The sequence below is a fragment of the Physeter macrocephalus genome, chromosome 5 (genome assembly GCF_002837175.3).
Source record: "Physeter macrocephalus isolate SW-GA chromosome 5, ASM283717v5, whole genome shotgun sequence".
Classification (NCBI taxonomy): Eukaryota; Metazoa; Chordata; class Mammalia; order Artiodactyla; family Physeteridae; genus Physeter; species Physeter macrocephalus.
In genome coordinates, this window is record NC_041218.1 from 5440909 (window position 1) to 5461183 (window position 20275).

At 41.2% G+C, this 20275-nt stretch overlaps 1 protein-coding gene across 29 annotated transcripts in view; it reads left to right on the forward strand.

The window, feature by feature from the left end:
- The window catches only part of KMT2C (lysine methyltransferase 2C), a 298083-nt gene that overhangs the window by 260727 nt on the left and 17081 nt on the right, over positions 1–20275 (forward strand). For 20 of the 29 annotated variants that reach the window (XR_003679677.2, XM_028489535.2, XM_028489534.2 and 17 more), the window contains 8 exons: positions 3422–3500; positions 5098–5161; positions 6931–7163; positions 9862–11568; positions 16297–16509; positions 17205–17369; positions 18823–18964; positions 19100–19247. Coding sequence is in view for 28 of the 29 variants with exons in the window: in XM_028489535.2 (XP_028345336.1) it covers positions 3422–3500; positions 5098–5161; positions 6931–7163; positions 9862–11568; positions 16297–16509; positions 17205–17369; positions 18823–18964; positions 19100–19247 (2751 nt within the window). In the remaining variant the exon portion in view is untranslated. The remainder of the gene's footprint in view (positions 1–3421; positions 3501–5097; positions 5162–6930; positions 7164–9861; positions 11569–16296; positions 16510–17204; positions 17370–18822; positions 18965–19099; positions 19248–20275) is intronic. The other 9 variants (XM_028489550.2, XM_028489552.2, XM_028489556.2 and 6 more) reach the window with 6 other exon arrangements.

Sequence of the window (20275 nt, forward strand, 5' to 3'; positions counted from 1 at the left end):
AAAAAAAAAAATAATAATAATAATAATACATTTGATGCGTTTCTTGATCTGTTGCAGCTATTGACCTTAGCAATGTTAAAATTGACCATTCTTGGCCAGTGAGAGCTTATTCTAGAAGGCTCCTCAGTTTTTTTAAAAAAATTAATTATTAATTATTGATTTTTGGCTGCATTGGGTCTTCGTTGCTGTGCACAGGCTTTCTCTAGTTGTGGCGAGCGGGGGCTGCTCTTCGTTGCGGTGCGCGGGCTTCTCCTTGCGGTGGCTTCTCTTGTTGCAGAGCACAGGCTCTAGGCGTGCGGGCTTCAGTAGTTGTGGCTTGTGGGCTCTAGAGCGCAGACTCAGTAGTTGTGGCACACAGGCTTAGTTGCTCTGCGGCATGTGAGATCTTCCTGGACCAGGGCTTGAACCTGTGTCCCCAGCACTGGCAGGTAGATTCTCAACCACTGCCCCACCCAGAGAAGTCCTGATTTTCATTATTGCACAGCGTCTGTTAACACTATTTCTGTGTCACAGGGCTTCTTAACTTTTTTATGTCATGAACTTTTTTGACATCCCAGTGAAGCCTGAACTCCTCAGAATATTTTTTTAAATATTTATTTATTTATTTATTTATTTTTGGCTGTGTTGGGTCTTTGTTGCTGCACGTGGGCTTTCTCTAGTTGCGGCGATCGGGGGCTACTCTTCATTGCAGTTCGCGGGCTTCTCATGGCAGTGACTTCTCTCATTGTGGAGCACGGGCTCTAGGCGCGCAGGCTTCAGTAATTGCGGCATGCGGGCTCAGTAGTTGTGGCTCATGGGCTCTAGAGTAAGGCTCAGTAGTTGTGGCACACGAGCTTAGTTGCTCTGCGGCATGTGGGATCTTCCCGGACCAGGGATTGAACCCGTGTCCCCTGCATCGGCAGGCGGATTCTCAACCACTGTGCTACTGGGGAAGCCTTCCTCAGAATATCTTATTTTATTTATTTATTTTTTTCCTCAGAATATTTTAATGCAAAACCAAAAACATTGGTTTTACAGAGGAAATAAATTATATTTGAAATATAGTTAAATATAAAAGTTATAGCATATGGTGCTTCTCTAATGCATTAATAAATTTGGCAGTAGGTCTAATAACTACCATAATTTCAAAATAGTGATGAACTTAAATGATCTATTAGGTATGTGCAACAACTTTTGCTATGAAAATAATGCGAGTTCTATTGGTGCAAAGTCACAGTACTGCTGATAATATTGTAGTTTGCTGCGCATAGTCAAAATAGAAGGGAATGCTAAATTTAATTTTGTACGTTCTTTAAAATACGGACCTGAGAATCAGAACCCCTGCTCCTTCGGCATCATGTCTGTATCACTCAGGTACACTGATCTGTTAGTCATCAGGTGTGTTGTTATCCCTTCTGCTGAGCACTTTGAAGAAGTAGAGGTGATGGTCCTTCCTTCAAGTGGTGTCGTAAGTTGCCTGAGGGTGGTAGACAGTGAGTGCTTTTGGGATTACGAGATTATTCCTCACCAGGGCTGTAGGGGAGCCAGCGGGTAACAGATGAATCAGAAAGCTGAGCAAAAAAATTAAAAAGCGTATGTTCCAAATTCTGATAGTACTCAGATATTAAGGTACAGTGTTTGATAAATAATTTGCAAAACATAATCTTGTTACATTGACGCATTTGGTAATTTTAGGGGCAGTGTTTTCATCAAAGCAGTAATGTTTCTGTGAAGTTTTTAATTAGAGTAACGTTTTGCCAGATATTTTGAACCATATAGACTTTATCTTGGTCAGTGACCAGCTTTTGGTTTGCTTTAACATTTAGATATAAAAATGTATGAACTTTTTTCTTTTTTCTGTATTTTTTTCACAGCTTTGTTGGAGTATAAATGCTTTACAATGTTGTATTCTTTTCTGCTGTACAACAAAGTGAATCAGCCATATGCATACATATGTCCCCATATCCCCTCCTCTTGAGCCTCCCTCCCACGCTCCCTATCCCAACCCTCCCTATCCCACCCCTCTTGGTGGTCACAAAGCACTGAGCTGATCTCCCTGTGCTATGCAGCAGCTTCCCACTAGCCATCCATTTAAAAAAATGTATGAAGTCAGAATGGCCATCATCAAAAAATCTGGAAACAGTAAATGCTGGAGAGGGTGTGGAGAAAAGGGAACACTCTTGCACTGTTGGTGAGAATGTAAATTGATACAGCCACTATGGAGAACAGTATGGACGTTTCTTAAAAAACTACAAGTAGAACTACCATACGAGCCAGCAATCCCACTACTGGGCATGTGAAGTAAGTCAGAAAGAGAAAAACAAATACCATATGCTAACACATATATATGGAATCTAAGAAAAAAAAAAGGGTCATGAAGAACCTAGGGGTAAGACGGGAATAAAGACACAGACCTACTAGAGAATGGACTTGAGGATATGGGGAGGGGGAAGGGTAAGCTGTGGCAAAGAGAGAGTGGCATGGCCATATATACACTACCAAACGTAAAATAGAGAGCTAGTGAGAAGCAGCCACATAGCACAGGGAGATCAGCTCGGTGCTTTGTGACCACCTGGAGGGCTGGGATAGGGAGGGTGGGAGGGAGGGAGACGCAAGAAGGAAGAGATAGGGGAACATATGTATATGTATAACTGATTCACTTTGTTATAAAGCAGAAACTAATGCACCATTGTAAAGCAATTATACTCCAATAAAGATGTTAAAAAAAAAATGTATGGGGCTTCCCTGGTGGCGCAGTGGTTGAGAGTCCGCCTGCCGATGCAGGGGACACGGGTTCATGCCCCGGTCCGGGAAGATCCCACATCCCGCGGAGCGGCTGGTGGGCCCGTGGGCCATGGCCGCTGAGCCTGCGCGTCCGGAGCCTGTGCTCCGCGATGGGAGAGGCCACGACAGTGAGAGGCCCGCGTAAAAAAAAAAAAAAAAAAAAAAAAAAGTATGAAACTTCTTAATTGAGATATATCTTTTGTTTTAGGATGCAAAAAGTTTTTGTAAGCTACCAACTATTTTTAAATAAAGATTGGAACAAATAGTTTTAGTACATAAATTCTAAGAAAATTGTCTTCATTATATTTTTCATCTAAAAGGCTTGAGTTAATTTTAAGGTATAATGAGACATATAACAGCGTGGAACCTCTGGAACAGCCTCGTTGGCATCGCTGTCCCACTCATCACTGTGGGGAAAGTTACTTAATCTCTCTGAATCTTCCTTTTCATCAGAAGTAAAATGAGGGTAGTAAGAATCCACACTTCACAGAATTGTGTAGTGAGGTTGGGACACAAAAACAGGGCTTTAGTAAATGTTTTTCATGAGGAAGATACTGCCATTACTCTTTCTTCCCTGGAAGAGAAAATTGTTAAGCACTTAAAAATAATGTTAGTTCCAAATGCTTATCATTTGATGCTTAGTACTTCCTTTTTACAGGTTCCCCTTTATGGGCCAGTCAGTGACTGGAACACAGACTGGTGATGGCCAGACTCTCCTTCCACAGGCAGTTACTCAGGTACTGCTGCTTGTAACTAGTCACTTAAGAATGCACGTTTTCCTGTGTCTCTCGCTGTTCTTTATGGTGAGGCCTCTTCCAAAAAATAGTAGAAGTCCTAGAACACTGCCAGGATGTACCAATATTTTCGGCTCAGCAGAAATAAAGACATTTTATTATCTTTTAAGGGAAAGACAAAGTTTAAAAATTGACAATTTCTGAAAAGGATCTATATATTTAAGGGTAGACGGTCACTTGGAGGGAAGCCAAATGCTTAGGGTTTGGGGGTTTGCTTTTATTTACTTTGAACTCCACAGAGATATTTTCATGTCCTGCATTTTAGAATTCATTCATTACATTTAAATGTAAAAATGCTATAAAATGTAGAAAATAATGATTATAATCATTTTATTTAGATACAGATAGTCATGTTCTACAGTTTATTCCTTGGAATAATTTAGTTTTTGAAATATTTACTGTTCACAATAATCAGCTTTAAAAATTGTAAATATTTAAATATTTAGTGTCAAGCAATATCCAGGAAAGTAGAACTGCTCATTTCATATTGTGTTTTCTTCTTCTTCTTCTTTTTTTTTTTTTTTTCCAAGTATCTGCCTGGGGGTGGGGGGGGGCGGGGAAGAAAGAGAGAAAGTTACCTATTTTCTTTATGTCTTTTTGGCACTTTCTTTTTCGCCCTGCCAGTTAACGCTTCAGATTTATTATGCTGATAATTATATTCGTTTGATTAAAAAAGAGACCATCTGACACAGTGGAAAAAGCATAGGCTTCATAGCTGAGTTTTAAAATAATCTGAGTTCCACTATCAGTTTATTGTGCAACTTTGGGCAAATTTTTTAACTTCTGTTTTCTGATCTGTTAAATGTTACACCACCTGCTTTGCAATATTATATGGTTTACATGTAGTGCATTCTGGGTGCTGGTATCATTTTTAGTCATTACTTTGTATATAGCTCATACCTAACAGAATTTGTGACAACCCAGTAAATGCTTTTTCAAAGTTAATTCTGTTTATCAGACCGTTGCCAGGGAATTGTGAGATGATAACTGTTTGGTCTCCCTGGAAGATATAAGACATTTAATGAGAACATAAGAGTAACATTTTTAATTAGTATATATTTGTTTTATTATTTGTGTCTGTTAGAGATACTGGGTTTTGTTCCTAAATAACTTTGTGTTGTGGAGTGGAATTTAGTAAATCTGGAACCCGTGTTTCAGTCTTAGTTGCAGAAGAAACCAGGTAGCTTTCATCAAAAAGTGGGGTTTTACATGGATCTTTAGCTAAGTATAGTACTAACACTATTTGATTTGCCCTACTATTATATTTCTGATGAATAACCCCTTACTTCAAACATAATTGTTTTTCAACTGAAATCTAGCAAATCTAACAGTTCAGAGATAGTTTAAAATGTTCAGAAATTAGGTTGTCACCACAAAATTCATTCTACTTTTTACAAAAATGAAAGTTTTGAAGATGTCATAAGAAATTAAAGTTCTTTTCCCTTTCCATTTCTTTTTTTCTTTTTCATTTTTTTAAAGTTTTGTTTCCCCTTGAACTGAAATGTGGAATAAACCTATTTGTAAATTTTACTTATTTTAGGATGGCAGTATAACACATCAGATTTCTAGGCCTAATCCTCCAAATTTTGGTCCAGGCTTTGTCAGTAAGTATAAATCTAATTAGTTACCTGTTCTCTGGGGATTGCTTGTTTGCACTATATTTGTGTTCTTTTAAAATCTTGGAGTTAGTTTAGGTGTGTTATTTTAAGTCGAAGTGCCCTCATCTTTTATTAAACATCACTGCCCTATTAGGCATCGTTTCCTCAAGGCATGTATTTCATTGCTTTTTTTTTTCTGTGCATGAATAATTATGGTTAGAGGTAAATACTTTAATACAGAAAGATCATCTCCCCCATTCTCTTCAGTGTTGCTGCTATTTTTGTATATAGATTGGGCACTTTACAATCTGTAGAATTACACCACTTTTCTAATGACTGTCTGCCTAAGTGACAAGGACACTAAATGGGAACAACAAAGGGAAAGATAAGCTGGGTTAGCAGCATGGTGTGAAGTCAAGGATGCAGGATGCCATTGATCCTCTCTAGTTACTTTCAGGGGTCCCAAGGTGGTTCAGGATAGCGTTTAAAGTTCTCCCCAAACTGAACCTTTCTGAAATCTTCAGACTGTTTAGCTAACTTTTTTTTCACCATTATTTTTCATTTTGCTCACCTCTGCTCTCCTGGTTCCAGAAACCAGAAAGGCTTTCCTTGCGGTAGGTCTCATTCTACCAGAAGCAGAACTTCTGAAATCTTGTGAAAAAGCCTGTTCTGAAAAATGCCCTTCAAATTTAGTAGACTAGATTTCAAGTTCATACATGTACTGGAACTTCTGGGTTTAAGAACAAACCCAAAGTCTGACCTTTTGAAATTACCCCTGCACTAATTATTATAATTTGCATACATATTCGCATTAAAAACAAGTAAACAACTGTAACCAACTGGCTTTTTCTGGCTTTATTGTGCCCACTGGCTTTGGTTGGATTCTTATTGTATGACAATATTCTGTTATCATTGATGTAATTTTTCAGCTAATGTCCTTCTTGGAATTGTATTTATTTATTTCTTTGTCTTAAAGTGAGTCAAAAACGTATATTCTGAATTTCACAACCATAAGGTGACTTTTTTTTTTTTTGAACTTGGCATCAGTGAAGTAAAGTGCCCTTAAAGAATTAAGAAGGAATATTGCTACAAGATGAAGAGATACAACTATTTGGGGAGATATTGACAGTCATACAAGTAGAGAAGATTTTACTTGATTAATGGCTTATTTATAGACATATAAATGACAGAATTCATAAAAATTACCAATGTTTTTAACTTACGGATTTCCTCTATGAAACAGACTTCATTTTGGTCCTTTCTAAAACTTTCTAGGTTCCCTCCCTCATAGTTTAGGACATATTTTCACCATTTAGAAATAGGGGAAACCCATAAACTTAGGAAAATTAGCATGGGAAATGATACCTAATCCATGCTCTGGACCTTAATAGGCTATGTCTTACTTTGTCTCTTCAAAATCTGTAAAGTTGAATTAATCAAATACAGATATAGTTCAGTATATAGTTTGGCTTATGGGTTAGAGAATTTGATAGTTTAGTAGATAAAAGTTCCATTAGATAAATCTTTTGCTTTTCAAAGATTGGGTTTATAATATTTATAAGTATGAAGTTAGCCTGTGTCCTAAGAACATGCATTCTTTGGTTTTCTTAAATACTTTTCTAAAATCTTATACTTTATATAGTTATTTACTATTATGTTTTCGAAATATCTATTACAAGGTCATGATGAAAATGTTTCCTACAAAATGGATTTGTGTAACTTATATTGGACTTTTTAGAAAATTAACACAGGTGAATTTTAATTTTTTTCCTCAGATGATTCACAACGTAAACAGTATGAAGAATGGCTTCAGGAGACGCAACAGCTTCTTCAGATGCAGCAGAAATATCTTGAAGAACAAATCGGTGCACACAGGAAATCCAAGAAGGCCCTTTCAGCTAAACAACGTACCGCCAAGAAAGCTGGGCGTGAGTTTCCAGAAGAGGATGCAGAGCAGCTCAAGCACGTCACTGAACAGCAAAGCATGGTTCAGAAGCAGCTAGAACAGGTAATAAATAGGTTTGCAAAATAGAAACAGTTGTTAATGCATAGAATGTTTTGGTCTGTCATTCATTAATTATAAAGGATTTCGATTGGTGTTAAATGGCACACAGAAGTGCACTGTCAAAAGTGTCAGCTCTGAGACCTCTTACTAACTGAAAAAATAACCTTGTGCCAGAGTCGTGGTCACACAGCACGTACTTTCAGTAAGCGCCGCTGATGAGATAAGTTCTCATAATCCTGACCTAGAAGAACTGTTTTCATACTGGTATAGCTAATATAGCTGGGGAAATTCAGTTACTTTCCCTGTTCTGAGACATCACTGTGCAGAGTCTTAGCTTTCCTGAGGGCAGCTCATGGGGAGATCATAGGCTTTCTACTTGGAGTTGACCTTTGCTTTGCCATGTCCTTTGGTTCCTTAGTTTCTAATGGAATTTCAGATAGAGCATTTGAATCATTCTGGTGGGATTTTTTTTGTTTTTTTCCCCCCATAGTATGTTTTTATTAGTATTCCTTCTCAATATCATTTTGGTCTTAAAGTACATTGGTGTATCTTATGTAAAGGACTCATTCCTGAAAAGTGAGATCATTTTGCTGTTATCTTTCATTATGAACCTGATGTTTCTGAAAATGCTTATACTGAAATATCAGTTATACTCAAGAAGAAGTAAAATTTAAAATTTTTATTTAGTGTTCAAAATGTGTTAAGTGGCCACTCCTAGGTATTTACTCAAATGAATTAAAAACTTAGGTTCACACACAAACCTGTACACAAATATTGACTGCATCTCTAACACACTCACCAAAAACTGGGACCCCCTGGACTGTCCTTCAGTATCTTGACTGTGGTGATGGCCACACTAATCTCCACCCATGTTAAAGTTCATAGACTTGTCACCAAAAAAGGTCAATCTTGCTTTTGATTGTCAATTTAAATCTTACTCCCAATGTTAATAGTGGAGAGGGAGGCATTCAGAGCAGATTGAATCAGTAAAAATCACAGAAGTGCTTTCTGTGTAGTGAACACAGTTACATGCCCTGTCTTATCTAACGTTTTCTATAACCTTATGAACAAGGTAGTATTATCACCATGTTACACATGAGGAATCTGCTGAGTCATTGTGGAGGTAGGTGACGGAGCTGATCATTGGAGTAGGGATTTCACCTGTGGCATTTTATCTCCAAGCTGTAGCTACCACGATGATGTCCCAACAGTAAGATGATTACAGTAGGATTTCCGTTGTTAAAACCAGGACTATTCTGGAATGAGAGGTTTCCTTTCTCTTTAAATTTACTTTCTGGGGCCGTGTTTATTTCAAGGAAAAATGCTTTTAAGGATTTCTTTATAACTTATTTTTAGCCTTTTTATTGCCTTCTGGTATTTTTATATAAATTTTTTATGACGAGGGCCTAGCTTTTGCATATCCATGGATCAAATCCTATTTAGAAGGTAATACTATACTTGGAAAATAGGACACATCATCTGCTACAACATAGTTGCCAGCAGTCCAGTGTAATCTTATTAAGATAAGCAATTCATGACAACATTTTTAAGAGAATTTTAAAATGTCATGGCAAAGGCATGGATCACCACCTTCTGTATTTCAGTTAGTGTTCTGGTGCTTTATGTATGGTCATACTCATTCGCCAACCCAATGGTAATTCCTCAGTTCTAGTGAGTAAGCCAGTCAGGAAAGAGAAGAAAATAAGTAGGAGTTGCCAGCTACAGGAAAATAGACCAAAACCATTATGTGCAGAGGATATGCTAGTCTGCCTGGGAAACTGTTGAAAATAAGTTGAAAACCTATCAGAACTGGCTCAGTGTACTAGTACAGTACACAAAAATTGAGTGATTTTGGAGGGTATGTACATCATCTTGCACCCCTTTCTCCCAGCTCCCTAAGTGAGGTGGTGTGTCCTCAGGACACGGGTTGTGTCTTCATTGAGATCGGTCCGTAGTGTCTGCCCGTGGGGGTACAGAGGCTTTTGGGGATTAATTAACTGACACAAGTCAGTCATTATAGTAGGAGCCTCTTAGGAACTGTTCAAAACATTACCCTCAGAGCTTTTACATATCTCAGAAATTATAATTTGAATATGTTACCCATTAAATTCAAGGAGTTTAAAAAAAAAAATTCAAGGAGTTTTATTACCAATCTGGTCTTTTTAACCTGGAGGGGAGGGTGTGGTATATGTACTGGTAATTCATCTTGTCTTAACATGTTGTGCACTTCTGTATACTTAAGAAATGAAATCGTAACACGTTTAAATGGTTAAAGTTTGAGTTAAGTCTCACAGTTAGTCTAACCTTATATATTAATGTAACTTCTAAGACATCACAATTAGCTGATTCCTGTGTAGCCTCTGTTTATTGTTTTATTTTTTATATATAGTTTAAATGGTTTATGACTCAGAGGAAGATTTTCTTAAATATTTATTCCAGAAAAATGTTTTTCAAATTTGTTTTTGGTATTTCATATTTAGAAACGTCCTATTACTGACAAGCCCGGCAGTTTTAGTTGATCAGTCCTTCCTTTCTTTTTTTTTCCCCCCTTGGTGATTTTTGCCATTGCCCAAGCAAGATATTTCTGCCTCTGCCTGATCTAACTGCCTTCTGTATGACCTCCACCATAGTCGTCAGCCAGTATTTTTATTCGATACCGGAAGCACAAAGAAATGAGTACGGTTTAATTTTGCTCTTCCAGATTCGTAAACAGCAGAAGGAGCATGCCGAGTTGATTGAAGATTATCGGATCAAGCAGCAACAGCAGCAGCAGTGTGCCCCGGCCCCGCCCACTGCGATGCCCGGTGTCCAGCCCCAGCTGCCGCTGGTTCCCGGTGTGCCCCCGCCCGCCATGAGCCAGCCCGGCTTCCCCATGGCGCCACTGCGGCTGCAGCACCAGCGGCACACCACGGTCATTTCCGGCCGCACGACGAGCCCTGCTAGGACGCCCGGTTTACCTGGGTGGCAGCCCCCCGGCGCTCCTCACCACCCCCTCGATCCTCCTGGGGTTCAGCCCCCAGTTGCCCAGTTACCGGTGAAAACTTGCCCACCAGCCCCAGGGCCAGTGTCAAATGCAAAGCCACAGAGCGGACCACCGCCACGGGTGGAATTCGATGACAATAACCCCTTTAGTGAAAGTTTTCAAGAACGGGAACGTAAGGAACGTTTACGAGAACAGCAGGAAAGACAGCGAATCCAGCTCATGCAAGAAGTAGACAGACAGAGAGCTCTGCAGCAGAGGATGGAAATGGAGCAGCACGGCTTGATGGGCTCAGAGCTAAGCAGCAGGACACCCGTGTCCCAGATTCCATTCTACACCTCTGACCTGCCTTGTGATTTTACGCAACCTCCAAGACCCCTTCAGCAGCCTCCGCAGCAGCCACAGCACGCGGGGCCGGTCTTACAGCAGCAGAACATACAGCAAGGGTCTGTCGATTCACCGCCCACCCCAAACTTCATGCAAACCAGCGAGCGAAGGCAGATGGGACCTCCCTCGTTTGTTCCTGACTCACCATCCATTCCTGGTGGAAGCCCAAATTTCCATTCTGTGAAGCCGGTACTTGGAGGCGTGCCTGGGGCCGGCTTCCAGCAGTCCCCGGTGAGGCCTCCTTTTACACCCGCTCTACCTGCGGCACCTCCGGTGGCTAATAGCAGTCTCCCCTGTGGCCAAGACCCGGCTGTAAGCCGTGGACAGAGTTACCCAGGATCAGCCCCGTCTCTCATTCAGCTGTATTCTGATATCATCCCAGAAGAGAAAGGGAAAAAGAAGAGAACAAGAAAGAAGAAGAAAGACGACGATGCGGAATCTACCAAGGCACCTTCTACTCCCCATTCGGATGTAGCTGCTCCACCAACCCCGGGTGTCTCGGAAGCCACCTCTGCCCCCGCAGCGAACACACCTGGAGAGCTCCCTCGGCAAGGAGAGCCCGAGCCAGTGGAACCGGGCGGCCCATCACCTGACCCGGCAGCGGGCCCGCTGTGCACAGAACCGGAGAACGAACTGCCCAGCGGTGACTTTGCACGAGGAACCCCAGGTCAACAGACCTGTGCGAGTTCAGAGGTGGATAAGCGCCCCATCGACGCCCCTGCCCCAACTGGGGAGGTGAAACTGGAGCCAGCTGAGCCGGAGCAGCGCCCGGGCCCAGATGGGCCTGAACTGGAGGAGCGCCCCGGGGACCGGGCCGAAGAAGGGGCTGTGGCCTGCGCTGCCTGCCCGGGGCCGAGCCCTCCCCGACCTGCCGGCACCCCTGCCGCCCAAGGAGATTCAGGCAATGAGCTTCTGAAGCACCTGCTGAAAAATAAAAAGGCATCTTCCCTTTTAAATCAAAAACCGGAAGGGAGTTTTTGTTCAGAAGACGACGGTACGAAGGATAACAAACTGGTTGAGAGGCAGAACCCAGCTGACGTGGTAAGTGTGGCTCAGGAAAACAACTTAGTTTTTTCCCCTTTTATTTTAAATTATGGTTACAACAGATTAGTGCCAACTGCTGTATTGATTCCAAAGCTATTTTATAACCTTTTTACTCTGGAGTAAAAAAAAACGCAGACCTCATGTTTTGGTATATACCTATAAACTATATCAAGTAATAATTTGTTTACTGTATTTTTCAAAAATCAGAGAGCTGTAGGGTCATGCGTTTCATACGTAACATACTCCTGTCAGCTGATTATCACCACGTTGAGTTGATCTAACTAAAGCAAAGAAGTAAACATCTACATGTCCTAATTGCAAATAGAGTGCAGTTTCCATTAACCTCTTTGAAATACAGAAAACAGCTCACGCACCCTGTTAATACCCCCGAGGACTCTCAGGAATACCCCTATTGGGCATCCGTTCTGTTGCGAAGTATTAATACTTAATGTTATACAAACACAGTTTTACAGGTAGATGGTAGTTTATCTTTGTGGTTTTCCATGTGTCGATATTTTGCCCTTTTTAAGTTTTTTTTTAAGTGTTAGACTTTTTTTTTTAAATTTAATTTATTTTATTTTATTTGTGGCTGCGTTCGGTCTTTGCCACTGCGTGTGGGCTTTCTCTAGTTGCAGCGAGCGGGGGCCGCTCTTCGTTGCAATGCGCGGGCCTCTCCTGTTGTGGAGCACAGGCTCTAGGCGCACGGGCTTCAGTAGTTGTGGCACGGGGGCTCAGTAGTTGTGGCGTGCGGGCTTAGTTGCTCTGCAGCATGTGGGATCTTCCAGGACCAGGGATCGAACCTGTGCTGTGTCCCCTGCATTGGCAGGCGGATTCTCAACCACTGTGCCACCAGGGAAGTCCCCTTTTTAAGTTATAAAACATTGGATTTGCTTTTGTTTTTTCATTTGTATGAAGAACTTTGTTGTTAAATATACCTTTACAAGATTCGATCTCCTGCATTTCAGTGAACTTCCTTGACATATTTCCCAAACTGGGGTTTTCTAGGTTGTAGGAATTGGCTAACTTGTCTTATCTTTCACATGCTGCACTACCACGGCTCTTGTGTTCATAAAGCTTTCCCTATAGTGCTTCTCAAGTTAGATTTTAAATTTTTCATTCTTTTAATTGAATGAGGTGGAGTGCTATATTTAGTTGTCCAAATTTGCAGTTTTAAGATTGTTAGTGAAGCCATTTGTTTTGCAAGTATTGGCTTACTCTTTGTTTTCTCTTATTTGTCTGATTCAGTAGAGGTTGAGTGGTAACCCCTTAGAGTCATGTAATTTTTGTAAATTTTGGTGGTGATAACTTTTTCAGTCATATTTGTAATCAGCAAATAGGCCTGATCTCTAGCTACTTTGTCCGTTGCATCCTCTGCCCCTAGGAATACCGGGCTACTTGCAGTCCCTGAGTATCTTTCTGATTTCACCCTTCCATATATGGCCGTATGCTGCTCTTGCTGCCTGCTTTGCTCTCCCTTCTGTTTTTTTTTTTTTTTTTTTTTACATCTGGCCAATATCTGTGTCTTTTTTTTTTTTTTTTTTTTTTTTTGCGGTACGCGGGCCTCTCACTGTTGTGACCTCTCCGTGCTGTGGAGCACAGTCTCCGGACGCGCAGGCTCAGCGGGCCATGGCTCACGGGCCCAGCCGCTCCGCGGCACGTGGGATCTTCCCGGACCGGGGCACGAACCCTTGTCCTCTGCATCGGCAGGCAGACTCCCAACCACTATGCCACCAGGGAAGCCCTATCTGTATCTTTTAAGACTCAGTTCTGGAATCATCTTCCCCAGATACCTTACTCAGCTCAGCCAGTCTCAAAAAGTGGATGCCCATGTGCTTACATAGCAGTTTCTCTAGTACCACTGAGCATAGACGGCTCCTTGAAGGGTGTAGACGGCGTCCTGAGCACCTCTCTGTCTCTATGCCTTTCTATCTCAATACCACATAGTTGGTACTCGGTGAAGTTAGGTCCTAATACTAGTGATTATATGTAAAAAAAAAATTTATATTGGGTATTATGATAGAGAAAGGGATGAGATCAGTTAGTATATGTATAAATGTTTGGACTGTGTCACATGTTCTCATATCCATCTGGGAGGGCAGCAAGGGGCGGGGGCCCTGGATTACTAGGGGTGATGCCTTCTTAACCACATTCTAGGGGTTACACTGTGCTCAGTGCTTGCCCCGAGGTACGGCAGGCACAATTATTATTCCCGTTTTACAAATGATGAAATTCATTTACTTTCTAGTCACACTTAAGGCAGAATTGTTGTGGCAGTAGCTGTTGGACGGCTACTGTCCACAGTAGCTGTAGACAGGCCCAGTTTTTCCTCCGTGCTGAGGACATGTGTTTTCTCACACATAAGTTGGCATTAGTCGTAGTGTAGGGGTAAAGCCTTGGGAGGCTTTGAGAGCTCACATCACTCAGCTTGCGTCAAATCCATGTTTCATCTCTTTCCAGCGTGCAGCCTGGGCAGGTCAGACTTTCTGTGCCTCAGTTTCCTCATCTGTAAAACAGGATTAATAATGCTCCCTGTGACTGGGTTGCCACAGGGATTAAAGGAATTAGAGTACACCTTGTGCTTGTGATATTAATAAAAGGTGGTGCATACCCATGACTACCGATGACGTATCTAGGAATCCGGTAAGAGGAATGTAAAATTCTAACACATGCAAAGGTGTGACCACATGAATAGCTAACGAATGACTCTATCTTTACTAATAGGTAAAAACGAGAGAAAACAACCTAAATCCACTACTGTAGTTATTGGTTGGTTTATTGTTTCTGTATATCTATATCTGAATACACAGATTTTTTGCAGCCATTAAAATCTGTTCAATGTATGAATGTTTAATGTCATGGGGAGCAAACCACATGTCAAGTTTAAAAGGCAACCACCAGAATAAAAGAATATTGAGTGTGATTCATTGTGTTTTTAACAAAATATATGTAGGCATAGATAAAAGATGGAAAACAAATACATTAAACTGTGAACTATTCCTATCTCAGGCAAACTTTTGGGTGATTTTTAATCTTTTGTGTTCTTCTGTAATTAGAAGTGTTCTTTGGACTGTAGTAATAGCTGCTCTTCAGGGTAGCTGTGAGGATTGGAGAAGTCTGTTAAGCGCTTACAGGGCCTGACCCTGCTGCATACCTCATAAGCGGTTGCACTGTTCTTCTCTTACAAGCCGGTAAGAAGTGCTTGGCCTTCTGCTCTGTGCTGCTCACAGTGCGGTCCTTGAGGACTGGCGGCATCAGCCTTACCTGGGAGCTTTTTAGGAATCGGGGTGTTGTACCCCCAGCACAGGTGTACCAGTCAGAATGTGCGTTTTAACAAGATCGCAGGTGATTCGCGTTCCTATGGACATGAGAGGCATAGCTCTAGGCCAGGGTTCTCTGAACGTCAGTGTATCAGAATCACCTGAAGGGCTTGTTAAAGGTTTGGCGTCAGCAGGTCTGGGGTGGGACCAGAGCATGCGCGTTTCTAAGCATCCCAGGTGGTGCTCACTGTGGCTCTGGGGGCCGCCCTTTGAGAACCGTCGACCTAGCCCTGGGATGGGCGCTGTGTTCCTGCTTCCGTATCCCCTCTTTTGTGTATGAGCCAGGAATGGTTTTTCCACTTTTTAATGGTTGAAGAAAATCTGAAACAGAGTAGTGTTTCACAACATGTGGAAAGTGCATGAAATTCAAGGTTCAGTGTCCATGAATTTACAACATCTTATTAGACCATAGCCTAGCTCATTAGTTTATGAACTGTCTGTGGTTGATTTTGCAGTACCAGGGCAGAGAGTTGAGTAGCTATATTTACTCTTTGGCCTTTTACAGAACAATTTTGCCATCCGTGCTCTAAGTCATTTAGATATATATATAAATGGAAACTATAATCTGCAAACCCTCAAAGAGTCAATGCAGAGCACATTAAAATAAGTTGAGCAACTATAGTTGCCTATAGCAAAGTATAGCTGTCAAGTTTAGAAATAATGGCCCCTAAAAATAGTCCCGTATTTTTAAGTATTGATAGTACTACCCTTAAAAACCTCTTTGAGGACTGGTTTGTTCTTAGCCATAGAGACAAAAGTAAAGAAAAGGCTTATTTGCTGTCATATAGGTCCTCTTTCATTGACTTTAAGTATGCAGCAGTTATTATTCAGTCAAATGTATGACCATGAACTAATTTGAATGAACAGTGTTGTTTGTTTTTAGTGATCTCTGAGGCTAGCTGTTCCTCTCAATTGAGATGCATAGGCTGTGAAACTTTTCTGGAGCTTAGCAGTGGTGCCTGCATACCTCGTATTTCACCCATTCCTGATGGGAGCCCAAATAAGGCTCCCCAAGACCACCATGCAGAGACCACCACAGCCATCTAGCTAAGAGCGCCCCTTCCTCCAGGGCCGCCAGTGGGCAGGAATAAGGAGCCCCAGGCTGTCACTGGCACAAGTATGGGCAGGCCTGAGGAGCAGTGCTTCCTCTGAAGGGAGAATAGCCACACTTAAGAGTTCTGCTCTCTCCTCAAGCTTTGCAGCTGACTGATTTCCATACTTGAGAATCATGTTTCAAAAAAGGGATGCTGTTTTCAGAAAACAGGCCATTTGATGCCACCGTTTTCCCTCCTTAACTTTGGGTACCCACGTTAGGAATATTGTGTCTTAGGATGGAACTGGATTAGCAGGAACTGGAATTCAGCGTGTAGATAGTTCACTTATTTCTTAACCTTTCCAATTACATTAGCAAACTTTGGGGGCTCAAGTGCAAGGTGGTTTTGGATGTGGCAACAGCCAGTTGCCAAAAACAGATGGAGGAAGTGAAACCAAGAAACAGCGAAGCAAAAGGACTCAGAGGACCGGAGAGAAGGCAGCACCTCGGTCGAAGAAAAGGAAAAAGGAAGAAGAGGAGAAACAAGCGATGTTCTCTACCACTGACACCTTTACCCACCTGAAGCAGGTGAGTCTTTTGGAGCAACCCCTTTCAAAATTCAAGGAAGTGTGAGACATCAGATGCTTTTTCAACCCTGTTAAACTGAAACTTTCCCAAAAGTAGAGAGTTTAGGGGTAAAAGACATCTCAACAAGCAACCTAATAGATTTCCTATGTGCAAGCAAACTTGCACCTTATCCTACTGGCACCCCAAAATTTTAGTAAAATAGATGGATTGGTTGGCACTGGTCAAGATTTACCCATGTTCAAAGGGAGCAGCCTCAGCACCAAGAAAAATTCTGTCCACGTTACTTGTGACTCCGGATGCAAAGAAACACAGGCATTGGTCTCTCCCCCTAGTAGGGTGCATTCTTACACCTTTGTGGCTGTTACAGAAGGTGAGAGACAGCTGCTGAAGAGTGCCGTTGGGGGCACCTAGCCTCAGTTCAGCCCTGATTCTTGCTGAGCGAAGATAAGGAAGGTGTTTTTCTTGTTAGAAGCCTGGCAGCATCCCTTTAAGACAGATGAGAATAAGGCTCATTTTTAAGTGTATCTCAAAGATTCTGTAGTCTCTCTCACTTATTCCAGCATTTTGATACTTGAAATTTTTAAGTCTTATTTTTCTCAAGCCTTATTTGACTAAGTTGCCTTGGGTCTTAGAAAAATTGAGAAACACTTGTTTTGTTTATCGTGTACATTACTCTTAAATGTGTTTTTCAATAGCAGCTCTCTCTGCTCCCTCTAATGGAACCAGTCATTGGAGTGAACTTTGCCCACTTTCTTCCTTACGGCAGTGGCCAGTTTAATAGTGGGAATCGACTTCTAGGAACTTTTGGCAGTGCTACCCTTGAAGGGGTTTCGGATTACTATTCTCAGTTGATCTACAAGGTATGTTTCTTTGCCAAGGTGTTACCTTGCTTCCTCTTTGGATGCCATGTCAGAATTGGTAGAGCTTGTCTTGTTTTTTTCCATCTAGTTTACATCTATCTAATCTTCCAAGTTCCATTTAAACTCTAGTTCAACTAAAAGGTTACAATTTTACCAGGTAAAGTGTTTCCAATATGAACATTTGAAATTTTTGTATAGGTCAGAATACAAATTGTGAAAAACATCCATTGTATATTTCTGTGGTAGGGAAAATATTTATTTTCCTATAATCTTTATTAACTCTTAAGATGACTCCAAATTCATAGTAAATAGAGTAAAAAATGTAGTTAGGAATTTACCCTGAAAAATACAATGAAAAAACCTAAAAATGTATTTTGTCTAATAATTTAGGTACTAATTGCGCCTGTGCATTATTAATTCTTAGGCTACAAAAATAATATCAAACTGAACCAGGTTTATCTTTTGGTAATATTTTTTTTAACAAAGTTTTATGATAGGCTCATTAGATACTCTTTACTTCACATCTGACTTGTGTAAAGTGATCTTTTTTGCAAAAATATTTGAGAGTATCATCAGTTTTTCTGAGGGCTTCTCTTCTTTAGTATTAAAATCATTCTCTTGTGATATTCCATTTATTATCGTTGTTGGCTTTTCTCTTCAGTTATAGAACCTCTCCTAACTCTTGTAAATGCCTTCTCTTCTGATGCAAGCTGTTCTCCACGCAACTTCATCATCTTCAGAAATCCTAGATCTTTGCAAGATTTGTAATTTTACCTTGCACTTGATTTGCATGGTATTATTGGTAGATTCCAACAGTCCCTGAGAGACTAGTCAATGAATCAATGACAAATTGGTGACAGATGTTAAGCAGGGAGAAATGTTTGGGGGGAAACTACATTTGTTAAGGTTCAGTCCATTTAGTTATTATTGCTACTCCTTTTGCTTCTTTTTGAGATTTTAGGCAATCCAGATTCTAATAGCTAAGATACAAGTTGCAGTTATGGATTAGGATCTTAAAGTCTCAAGTTTTTGATAGAACTGGGGCATATCTTAATTTAATAAAGGAATTTTTTGAGAACTCTCTACAATTTATTGGTCGAATTTTAAAGCTGTCCTTCACTGGCTTTAACAGTGAAACTTGAAAAGAGTTGTACAGAATCAAATCAGGCACAGTACAAATTTGCTTCTTAATTTCAAAGCTAAGTACTCAAGCTGGGGAAAGTGAGCCAGTGGGTGGTATGTCCAGAGGATTATGGGTATTTGTTCCACTGAAATGCCTCCTGGCCTGTATGTTTCTTTTTCTTCTTGGTGTGCATTTTAGGAATGAAGGTGCCTCTGATTACATTTCTGTACCTTGCTTCCCTGTGCTGAAAATTCACAGAACTAAGTTTTAGCAAGGTCGTGGCATATTTGCTCAGTAGCATATAATTTAAAATTTTTTGGTCTCCTGCAGCAGAATAATTTAAGTAATCCTCCAACACCCCCTGCCTCTCTTCCTCCTACACCACCTCCTATGGCTTGTCCGAAGATGGCAAATGGTTTTGCAACAACTGAAGAACTTGCTGGAAAAGCTGGAGTATTAGTGAGCCATGAAGGTAGGATGCCAAGCCTCCAAGTCTTGTATCTTTGAGGAGTTTGCCGGCTGTGTGTGGTGAAATGGCAGTCGGATTGTAAAGTTTACCCATTACCAGTTTTGACTGATTTACGGTTTTGTGTTTTTGCTCTTCCAGTCACCAAAAGCCTAGGACCTAAGCCATTTCACCTGCCATTCAGACCACACGATGACTTGTTGGCCAGAGCGATTGCTCAAGGCCCAAAGACAGTGGACGTTCCTGCTTCACTCCCAACACCGCCTCATAATAATCAGGAGGAATTAAGGTAGAAGTTCCTTTTTCTCAAGTATTTTTTAGTTATTTCATTTATTAAAAAATGTATATGTGTTTGTATGTAGAATAATGTCTGTAGGAAAAGCATGTAAAAACACTTAAAAGGTGAAATTTGGGGAATAATTTTCTTCAGAATTTAAAGTTTATAAAACATTCTTGCTATTAAAAAGAATTCATTTGTGCACTTTAGAAATCTCATAGGATATAGGAGGTTCCACAAGAAATAATAATCGAATAGACTTTAAGGCATTGGGACTCTCCATGCAAAATATTTCAAAGATCATTGCCCTTTATAAGCTGTTAATGTGATTTACTGGGTTTATTGATGTTTGCAGATGTCAAAATAAAAGAGTGGCAGTCACAGAGCAGAGCATGCTTTTGTGGAAGAGAATTTAAGGGCTGTCCTGTCCACAGTTTGTAACTCCTTTGTGTCAGTTCTTTAGCCCCAGGATTCTGATTGGGGAAAATCAGCTTCTCCTAGTAGATAGTCACAACCCAGCCGGTTAGATCCAGGGGAGGTTCTTATATAGCTCATCAGATTATTCTCTCTTCTTGGAAAATCTGCTGACCACCCGCTCTCTTTGATAAGATGTCATTTGACTAAGGCCCTTTACTGTATAAATGAGGAGACTGTGGACCAAGGGGAGGGAATTTGTCCAGAGTTAGAGCCCAGCTCTTTGTTTCTCCTGGACCTTTTACCGCTGTATTCATGCCACGGCGGTCACTCAGGAGCAGCTGTGGGAGGTGGCCTCCTGGGTGTGCGTGTTGGGCCACTCCTGGGTCGCACGGGGACCCCTTGGAAGCCTCTCTTGGGTCTCCTATTAATGCTGCTTCTCACAGCGTTCCTTCAGCCTGACAGCGTCTCCTCTGGGGTGTTGGGGGGGGTGAGACCCCAGGTTCTCGAGCTGCCATACAACATTTCGCCCAAGACCACACTCGCCCTACAGCCCCGTTTGCCCTGGTGACCTTTAGCTTCTTGGACTAGACCAGTCTCTTCCTTCTTTCACTTCACTTTGTCAA